Genomic DNA, 10,493 nt, shown 5'->3' with positions numbered 1-10,493 from the left:
TGTGTCTGTGGTGGGAAATGAAGGGAAGGTGGTTGTGAAAACAGCTCTAGCAGGACTCTGTCTAGCCATGGTCACTCCGGGGGCTGCACGTGGGGGAGCAGGAATCAAACCCGGCTCTCCAGATCGGAAGAAAAACTGCTTTTTATGCCCTGCTTTTCATTGCCTGAAGGAGTCCAAGTGGCTTCCATGGGCCTTCCCTTTCCTCTTCCCACAACAGACACCCTGTGAGGGAGGGGAGGCTGGGAGAGCCCTGAGATTACTGAAGAAGAAGAAGAGTTGGTCCTTAGATGCCGCTTTTCTCTATCCTTTCCCAACCACAGAAACCCTGAGAGGGCGGTGAAGCTGAGAAAGCTCTAAGAGAACTGTGACTGGCCCAAGGTCACCCACCTGGCTCCCTGTTTAGGAGGAGTGGGGAAATCAAACCCGGTTCCCGAGAGTAGGGGCCGTGGCCCTTAACAGCCACACCAAGCTGGTTAAGTCAGGGACCCCTTGGCTGGCTGGGTCTGTCAGAGGAGCCCGGATTCGAGCTACCCAGTGGGGCCCCATGGGCGTCAGAGGAAGCACGCCAAAATTCTCCATTTAAGATTGCTCTTGTTTTTTTAATTTTATTTTTAGCTTAATTTGGTTGTCATGACAGCGACAAAATTCCAGGGCCGGGAAACAGGATAAAAGTAACCTGCTCTCCATCTTTTGCCTCCTACTCATTGCCTCCTAAAAAACCCGCTACAGAACAGCTTGCGTTTAGGGACCAGGCAGAAGACAGGCTGTACGTTCCACCACCTGCAGACCAACCCTCTGACCCAGATCTTCCGCCCTTCGATTCATTCGGACCTCTTTTGCTGGGCTTTGAGGGCCAGTCTGGGGAGAAGAGATGCCAGCCTCCAGGTGGGGCCTGGGGGTCCCCTGGAATGACAGCTCCTCTCCAGACTGCAGAGATCAGTTCCCCTGGAGAAAAGGGCTGCTTGGGAGGGGGGACTAGGGATGCCAGCCTCCAGGTGGGGCCTGGGGATCCCCTGGAATGGCAACTCCTCTCCAGACTGCAGAGATCAGTTCCCCTGGAGAAAAGGGCTGCTTGGGAGGGGGGACTCAGGGATGCCAGCCTCCAGGTGGGGCCTGGGGATCCCCTGGAATGACAGCTCCTCTCCAGACTGCAGAGATCAGTTCCCCTGGAGAAAAGGGCTGCTTGGGAGGGGGGACTCAGGGATGCCAGCCTCCAGGTGGGGCCTGGGGATCCCCTGGAATGACAGCTCCTCTCCAGACTGCAGAGATCAGTTCCCCTGGAGGAAGGGGCTGCTTGGGAGGGGGGACTCAGGGATGCCAGCCTCCAGGTGGGTCCTGGGGATCCCCTGGAATGACAGCTCCTCTCCAGACTGCAGAGATCAGTTCCCCTGGAGGAAGGGGCTGCTTGGGAGGGGGGACTCAGGGATGCCAGCCTCCAGGTGGGGCCTGGGGATCCCCTGGAATGACAGCTCCTCTCCAGACTGCAGAGATCAGTTCCCCTGGAGGAAATGGCTGCTTGGGAGGGGGGACTCAGGGATGCCAGCCTCCAGGTGGGGCCTGGGGATCCCCTGGAATGACAGCTCCTCTCCAGACTGCAGAGATCAGTTCCCCTGGAGGAAAGGGCTGCTTGGGAGGGGGGACTCAGGGATGCCAGCCTCCAGGTGGGGCCTGGGGATCCCCTGGAATGACAGCTCCTCTCCAGACTGCAGAGATCAGTTCCCCTGGAGGAAATGGCTGCTTGGGAGGGGGGACTCAGGGATGCCAGCCTCCAGGTGGGGCCTGGGGATCCCCTGGAATGACAGCTCCTCTCCAGACTGCAGAGATCAGTTCCCCAGGAGGAAAGGGCTGCTTGGGAGGGGGGACTCAGGGATGCCAACCTCCAGGTGGGGCCTGGGGATCCCCTGGAATGACAGCTCCTCTCCAGACTGCAGAGATCAGTTCCCCTGGAGGAAAGGGCTGCTTGGGAGGGGGGACTCCACAGCATGCTACTCCTTGATACTCCCTCCCCGCCCCAAATCCGGCCCACTCCCAGCTTCACAGCCGAAGTCTCCAGGTACTTCTCAACCCAGAACTGGCAACCCTGGAACTACTTTTTTTCCTGCCTCTTTATCGATCTTCTTGATCAAGAATCCTTTTTCTGTGACTGTAAGCTGCTTTGAGACTCCTTCGGGTAGAAAAAAACAGCATCTAAGAACCAACTCTTCTTCTTCTTCAGTAATCTCAGGGCTCTCTCAGCCTCCCCTCCCTCACAGGGTGTCTGTTGTGGGGAGAGGAAGGGAAGGCGATTGGAAGCCGCTTTGAGACTCCTTCAGGTAGAGAAAAGTGGCATATAAGAACCAACTCTTCTTCTTCTTCAGTAATCTCAGGGCTCTCTCAGCCTCCCCTCCCTCACAGGGTGTCTGTTGTGGGGAGAGGAAAGGGAAGGCGATTGGAAGCCGCTTTGAGACTCCTTCAGGTAGAGAAAAGTGGCATATAAGAACCAACTCTTCTTCTTCATCATCTCAGTCATGCAAGCAACTGCTGATGGCACATCCCCCCATTCTCTGAGCCGATTTAACAAAATAATTTCAAAAGTAAGGGAAAGTTCTGGGCCTTGCGTGTAGTTTGAGAGAAGGATGGAACTGAACGCTGCGGCTAAAGAATATCGAAGTTGCAGGCAGGAGTGGTGGTTAAAACTGGCATGAGGGAGTGTGATGGCAGAGTTTAAAATTGGAAAGGTGTTCAGCATGGGCTGCACAAAGAATAGTTTTGTTGAGAAGAGAAACAACTTTGTAAAGAGAGAAGAGAGAGAGAACATCTTAACAGTCTAACTACGGCTGCTTAAAGAATGGATTGTTTTACTGAGAAGAGAAACAACTTTCTTTCTTTCTTTCTTACTTTCTTTTTCTTTCTTCTTGTTCCTTCTTCTTTCTTTCTCTTTCTTCCTTACTTTCTTTCTCTTTCTTTCTTTCTTTCTTTCTTTCTTTCTTTCTTTCTTTCTTTCTTTCTTTCTTTCTTTCTTTCTTTCTTTCTTTCTTTCTTTCTTTTCTTCTCCTTTCTTCTTTCTTCTTCTTCTTCTTCTTCTTCTTCCTTCTTCCTTTCTTTCTTTCTTTCTTTCTTTCTTTCTTTCTTTCTTTCTTTCTTACTTTCTTACTTTCTTACTTTCTTTTTCTTTCTTCTTCTTCTTCTTTCTTCTTTCTTTCTTTCTTTCTCTTTCTTCCTTACTTTCTCTTTCTTTCTTTCTTTCTTTCTTTCTTTCTTTCTTTCTTTCTTTCTTTCTTTCTTTCTTTCTTTCTTTCTTGCTTGCTTGCTTGCTTGCTTGCTTGCTTGCTTGCTTGCTTGCTTGCTTGCTTGCTTCACTTCCAAGAAGAAGAAGAAGAAGGAAGTGAGCGCCAAGCCAGTCTTCTGCGGCACAGCCAGCTAGGCAGGGACACCCCGATCTCAGACAGCTGCCAGGAGATGAGGGAAGCAACAAATCCGCTGCATCCTCTCGCTGCTTGAATTCATTATCCAGGAGGCCCTGTTTTAATTACCACTTGATTCAAATTAGGAGTTCATTTAGAAAAGTGTTGGAGCATTTCCAAGAAAGCTGGCAGCCCTTCCAGAATTAATCAGCCATCCGGCAGCTCATGACCTTTTTAATGCCTCTTAGCAGAAGGTGATGGGGAAGTTCGAGGTCGAGTCTCACCTGGACTCCTGTTTGAGCTAGGGGAGGAAGAGGCAGTTAGGTTAGGGTTGGGAAACACCTGGGGATTTTGGGGACGGAACCTGAGGAGGACAAGGTGTAGGGAGGGGACTTCATAAGGATATAAGGCCATAGGGTCAGCCTTCCAAAGAAACCACTTTCTCCAGTTGTAATCTCAGGAGATCTCCAGCCATCACCTGGAGGAGAGAGAAGGCAGAGAAACTGACAGATTGTCTACAAAATGTTGGATGGACAGTTGGCCTCATCCAACATGGCTTCTCTTGGTGAGCTGGACTCTCATGGCCAACATGGTGTCGTGGTTAGGAGTGCAGACTTAGAGTCTGGAAAGCTAGATTTGATTCCACTCTCCTTCCCCACATGAGCCAGCTGGGTGGCCTTGGGCTAGCCACGGCACTGATAAAGCTGTTCTGGACAAGCAGGAATCTCAGGGCTCTCTCAGACTCACCCACCCTACAGGTGTCCATTGTGGGGAGAGGAATGGGAAGGCGACTGTAAGCCGCTTTGAGCCTCCTTCGGGTAGGGAAAAGCGGCATATAAGAACCAACTCTTCTTCTTCTTCAGTAATCTCAGGGCTCTCTCAGCCTTCCCTCCCTCACAGGGTGTCTGTTGTGGGGAGAGGAAGGGAAGGCGACTGGAAGCCGCTTTGAGACTCCTTCGGGTAGAGAAAAGTGGCATATAAGAACCAACTCTTCTTCTTCTTCTTCTTCTTCTTCTTCTTCTTCTTCTTCTTCTTCTTCTTCAGTAATCTCAGGGCTCTCTCAGCCTCACCTCCCTCACAGGGTGTCTGTTGTTCCTCTGGAGGGCCAGCAACAGGGCACAGAGGCCAAGGCCTCCCCCTGATGTTGCCTCCTGGCTCTGGGATTCAGAGGATTATTTCTACCCTCTGAATGTGGAGGTTCCCCTCAGTCACAGGGGCTCGTGGCCCTTGTAAGACTTCTCCTCCATGCATCCATCTAATCTATTTCCCCTTATAAAGCAGTTCAGGGAACACTGATCTCTGCTGTGCAAGAAAGACGACTGTGGCCAAGAGCAGATTTCCTCGACTGTTGTGATGCACAGCTGCTACGTAACATCTGACTGTCCTGATTTCTCCAAGAGGCTGATGGAGCAGAAGATTCGGCAGCCCCCCAGCCCCTGATGCCTCGCCAAGGGATGGCTCACCCCTTCCCTAGCAACCGGAACTCACATCCGTTTCCTGAACGTGTGGGTTGAGCCTGAGATGCCCGTTGGCTCTTGGCTAGAATCGAGCATCTGCAGAAAGCTCAGCAAATTCGGGAGGAGGGGCCCTCCCCAGTTGCAGCCCTGGCCCAGGTTCCTTGCCAAGGAGGTGACTCAGCGACTTTAAAGCTTTTGCAAGAGGCATGACTCAGAAGGTCAGCTCCCTGCCAAGTCATTCTTTGGCTAAGTGCTCTCCTCCGGGGCTCGATCCACCTCATCCTCAATTCATAGAAATCACCTTGCTGAAACACCTTCAAGGTCCAAGGTTCAGGGCCGGCCCTACAAAGATGCCGGGTGAGAAGTTCATGGACGTGTCATAGCTGCTGCGTCTGCCCGAATGGGAGAGAGAAGACGGACGTCAAATAGGGAAACCGTGGAGACTGGGAATCAGTGTAAGATGCTTTCCAACCTCACAAGCCAGAACTCAGGAGGGTCACCAGCAGGGCCAGAACTCCAGACGCCCTCCCACCACGGCCCCCCGAGCACCAGGAAGACAGACAGAAGAACGTAAGAAGAAGAAGAAGAGTTGGTTCTTATATGCCGCTTTTCTCTACCCGAAGGAGGCTCAAAGCGTCTTCCATTCACCTTTCCGTTCCTCTCCCCACAACAGACACCCTGAGAGGGAGGTGAGGCTGAGAGAGCCCTGAGATTACTGAATAAGAAGAAGAGTTGGTTCTTATATGCCGCTTTTCTCTACCCGAAGGAGTCTACAAGCTGCTTCCATTCACCTTCCCTTCTCTTCAGCACATCACTCAATACCACCGTGGCTCCCTGAACATGCCGGCAAGCAGGAAAGCACGGACTACAGCCATTTTGATTTGGAGAGTGATTCTCCTTGGGGTGGTGGCATCAGAGTCTGGCGTTGAGGGGCTACATCTCTGCTATTGCTGAGTGAAGAAGGGCCGAGAGGCTGCATCAGGTGGGGAAAACAGCAGGGGAAACTGGACCATGATGGGGGAAGGAGGGTGGTGCAAAGAGCGCCCTGTGCTGTCCCCAGCTCCAGATCTTCTCTCTTGGCTCACATGCTAAAGAGATCGCCGAAGCCCTCCCCCCCCTCCGTTTCTCACCTTGCCAGAATGACAGATGACCCCAGGGGGTCCCACGGAGATGGAAGATGAATGATGGTTGGTCGTCCGCCAAGGGGAATGGCGAAACCCAGCTCAGGCCTCGGAAACACCGGCAGAAGGAACCTGCCCCCCCCCCCCGTTTTGGTAAAGATGTCTGCCCAAACCACACACAGTTCAATGAGCTTTAGATGTACAGCTAGAAGGAAGCGGGAGTGGGGTGGGGAGCCGGAATTTGCAGACTGGGAGCAGTCTGACCATGTGCGGAGCTGGTAGCCGGGTTAAGAGAACAAAATGCCAGGGGCCACGGTCCCCTTGGGGCCTAGGAGGCAGGGCTGCCAAGCTCCAGGTGGGAACTGGAGATGTGCTGGGAAGGCAGCTGACAAAGATCCACTGCCCTTGAGAAAATGGTTGCTTTGAGGGGGGGGGAGTGATCTATGGAACAGGTAGTCAACCTGTGGTCCTCCAGATGTTCATGGACTACAATTCCCATGAGCCCCTGCCAGCAAAGCTTCAGTGACTCCATCCAGCCACGTCATTCTCTGTCGTCTCCTTCTTCTTTTGCCCTCGATCGCTCCCAGCATTAGGCTCTTCTCCAGGGAGTCCTTCCTTCTCATGAGGTGGCCAAAGTATTTGAGTTTCATCTTCAGGATCTGGCCTTCTAAGGAGCAGTCAGGGTTGATCTCCTCTAGGACTGACCGGTTTGTTCGCCTTGCAGTTCAAGGGACTCCCAAGAGTCTTCTCCAGCACCAGAGTTCAAAAGCCTCAGTTCTTTGACGCTCGGCCTTCCTTATGGTCCAACTTTCGCAGCCATATATTGCAACTGGGAAGACCATAGCCTTGACTAGACGCCCTTTTGTTGGCAGGGTGATGTCTCTGCTTTTTAGGATGCTGTCTAGATTTGCCATAGCTTTCCTCCCCAGGAGCACGCATCTTCTAATTTCTTTTACGCAGTCCCCATCTGCAGGGATCTATGAGCAGTTTAATATTCAATTGTACATTTTAATGTTCGTTCGTTCGTTCATTCATTCATTGTTTAGACTTTTTGCCTGCCACTCCCATAACTGGCTCATGGCGGGTTACAATTGTCCATATTAGAATCATAGAATCATAGAGTGGGAAGGGGCCATGCAGGCCATCTAGTCCCACCCCCTGCTCAACGCAGGATCAGCCCTAAGCATCCTAAAGCATCCAAGAAAAGTGTGTATCCAGCCTTAGCTTGAAGACTGCCAGTGAGGGGGAGCTCACCACCTCCTTAGGCAGCCTATTCCACTGCCCCATTAAAACAATTCCGGACATACATCCATATACAAAACAGACTCCTAAAACCTTTAAAAACCATGGTGGTCTACAACCCACTAACCCTCCCAGAAATCTAATCCCCAGTTTGGCCACCCCTGCCCTAGACTTTCTAAGTGGCCATTTTCTCCAGGGGAACTGATCTCTGTTGCCTGGAGACAAGGTATAATTCTGGGGGATCCCCAGGCCCCACCTGGAGGCTGGCATTCCAAGAAACGTCATGGAAGTTACGTCTATGTGTTGAGAGCCAGTATAGATGTTAAAAGTGTCAGGGGAACATCTGGGAGACCTAGGTTCGAATTTCCACTCCTGCCCTGGAAACTTGCTGGGCTACCTTGGGCCAGTCACCCATTCTCCCCCTAATTTGCCTTGCAGGGTTGTTGTGAAGAATAAAGAGAGGAGAACGAACTCAGGTCCCCATTGGAGAGGAAGCTGGAGCAAATAAATTTCCAGGCTGTTTGTGACTGAACACTATTCCACGAGGGTGAGGAAGCCAAAAAGCCTCTCCCTTAAAAACCATACAATTTAGAGGGGGGGGGAAACTTCACAGTTGAACTAAACACATTCGCCTGTTAAATGCAGAGCCTTCGATGACACCATGAGCTGTGAACGAGAAAGCCAGCAGGGGAGGGGAGGGGAGGCCCTTGCAGAAGGTCAGGTACCCACAAGGTGAGTGTGTGCTCACTGCGTCTCGCTCCTGTCTCTCTGCTGTTCTAGTTTGTCCCTGTAGGAAATCTTGGCCTTCAGGGATCCAGTAGAGAGCGCATGGAGCAGAGGTTCCCTCAGTGGCTTATTGGCCACCAGGTATCTGTCCCGGGCAGGGGTGCTCTGTCTTCTTGGTGCTTGGGGGGCAACAGTGGGAGGGCTTCTGACGTTCTGGCCCTGCTGGTGGGCCTCCTGACGACACCTGGGTTTTGGACACTTTGTGACCCAGAGGGATGGACTACAGGAGCTACTCTCAGATCCAACCTGGCTTCTCTAGGGTTCTTATTTCTGGGGCTGAGATGTTCTGCCTTCTTGGTATTTGGGGGCAGGGGGGCAACAGTGGAAGGTCTTCTGGTGGTCGGGCCCTGCTGGTGGGCCTCCCGATGGCCCCTGGGGTTTGGCCACTGCGTGACCCAGAGGGACGGACCGGAGGGGCCACTGTCAGATCCAGCAGGGCTTCTCTTCTGTTCTTAATTAAAGGCGAGGCCAATTAGAAGGGCCGCCCCGCCCTCCCCGAAATCTCCAGGAGCATCTCGTCTCGTCCCCGCCGGGAGTTGGCCACCGGGGTGGGTGCCCTCTTTCTCTCTCTCTCTCTCTCTCTTCCCCGCAGCATCAGCGCCCCCGGCCGCCTTGGCTGCTGCTGCTGCTGGTGGTGGGGAGAAGTAGGCGTGGCCTAGAGAGGGCCGGGGGCGAGCCCCGCGACCAATCCCCGGCCGGCGCGAGCCGTCTCCCGCGGGAGAGGCAGAGAGGCGTCGGGCAGGCTCCCCGCGCGGGCCAATGGCGAGGGGGCTCGGCGCGGGGCGGCCAATGGCGGGCGCGGGGGGCGTGGCGCGGGGCGCAGAGGGCCGGCGGCGGGCGGCGGGGCGGCAGTGCGCGCAGGAGCGGGCGCGGAGCGGGTCGGGCTGGCTGGCTCTCTGGCGGCGTGCGCGGCTGCGGGTCGGGGGCTCGGCTGGATGGACGAGATGGAGGAGGAGCTCAAGTGCCCGGTGTGCGGCTCCTTCTTCCGCGAGCCGCTCATCCTGCCCTGCTCGCACAACCTGTGCCAGGCGTGCGCCCGCAACATCCTCGTGCAGACGCCCGAGGCCGAGTCCCCGCGCAGCCGGCGCGCCTCGGGCTCGGCGGGCTCCGACTACGACTACCTGGACCTGGACAAGATGAGCCTCTACAGCGAGGCCGACAGCGGCTACGGCTCCTACGGCGGCTTCGCCAGCGCGCCCACCACCCCCTGCCAGAAGTCGCCCAACGGCGTGCGCGTCTTCCCGCCGGCCGCGCCGCCGCCGCCCGCCTCCGCCGCCTCCTCCTCCGCGGCCGCCGCTTCCTCCGCCTGCCTGGCGCCCGTGCCGCGCAACGCCTGCCTGACGTGCCCGCTGTGCCACCGCAGCCTGATCCTGGACGAGCGGGGCCTGCGCGGCTTCGCCAAGAACCGCGTCCTCGAGGGCGTCATCGAGCGCTACCAGCAGAGCAAGGCGGCCGCCCTCCGCTGCCAGCTGTGCGAGAAGGCGCCCAAGGAGGCGGCCGTCATGTGCGAGCAGTGCGACGTCTTCTACTGCGAGCCCTGCCGCCTCCGCTGCCACCCGCCGCGCGGGCCCCTCGCCAAGCACCGCCTGCTGCCCCCCGCGCAGGGCCGCGTCAGCCGCCGCCTCAGCCCGCGCAAGGTGGCCACCTGCACCGACCACGAGCTCGAGAACCACAGCATGTACTGCGTGCAGTGCAAGAGCCCCGTGTGCTACCAGTGCCTGGAGGAGGGCAAGCACGCCAGCCACGAGGTCAAGGCCCTGGGCGCCATGTGGAAGCTGCACAAGGTCAGCCCCCCCCCACCCCCGGAGCAGGCCGCGGGGGGCACCTAGGGAGGGGCATGGGGAAGCGGGCGGGGACACACCCCTCACCTGCCCACTGCAACAGGTGTCCCCCTGCTCCACCACTGGAGGACCAAGCAGATCCCAGGGGAGGCAGGATGCAGCCAAGGGCCTGATCCCACAGGGCTCTCCTGAGGTTCTTGGGGCCTCCAGAGGAGGTTAGCCCCTGTGTGAGGCTGGTGGCTGGACTGGAGGGACCCCTGGTCTGACCCAGCAGGGCTCTCCTGATGTCCTTAGGAAGGCCTCGCCCTCTCTGCCCTGTTGCTGGCCCTCCAGAGGAACTGGCTGGCCCCTGTGTGAGACAGGAGGCTGGACTGGATGGTCCCCTGGTCTGACCCAGCAGGGCTCTCCTGATGTCCTTAGGAAGGCCTCGGCCTCTCTGCCCTGTTGCTGGCCCTCCAGAGGAACTGGCTGGCCCCTGTGTGAGACAGGAGGCTGGACTGGATGGACCCCTGGTCTGACCCAGCAGGGCTCTCCTGATGTCCTTAGGAAGGCCTCGGCCTCTCTGCCCTGTTGCTGGCCCTCCAGAGGAACTGGCTGGCCCCTGTGTGAGACAGGAGGCTGGACTGGATGGACCCTGGTCTGACCCAGCAGGGCTCTCCTGATGTCCTTAGGAAGGCCTCGGCCTCTCTGCCCTGTTGCTGGCCCTCCAGAGGGACTGGCTGG

The 10,493-nt window shown here is 55.9% G+C and overlaps 1 protein-coding gene across 7 annotated transcripts in view; it reads left to right on the top strand.

The window, feature by feature from the left end:
* Positions 1 to 8,855: 8,855 nt before the first annotated feature.
* Positions 8,856 to 10,493, top strand: part of TRIM9 (tripartite motif containing 9) — a 70,258-nt gene continuing 68,620 nt past the window's right edge. For all 7 annotated transcript variants that reach the window (XM_077324098.1, XM_077324093.1, XM_077324095.1 and 4 more), the window contains exon 1: positions 8,856 to 9,773. In XM_077324098.1, the coding sequence (XP_077180213.1) occupies positions 8,925 to 9,773 (849 nt within the window). In that variant the 5' untranslated portion in view covers positions 8,856 to 8,924. The remainder of the gene's footprint in view (positions 9,774 to 10,493) is intronic.

The sequence above is a fragment of the Paroedura picta genome, chromosome 2, assembly GCF_049243985.1.
Source record: "Paroedura picta isolate Pp20150507F chromosome 2, Ppicta_v3.0, whole genome shotgun sequence".
In the NCBI taxonomy this organism is placed as follows: Eukaryota; Metazoa; Chordata; class Lepidosauria; order Squamata; family Gekkonidae; genus Paroedura; species Paroedura picta.
This window is presented reverse-complemented; position numbering and strand designations above follow the sequence as displayed.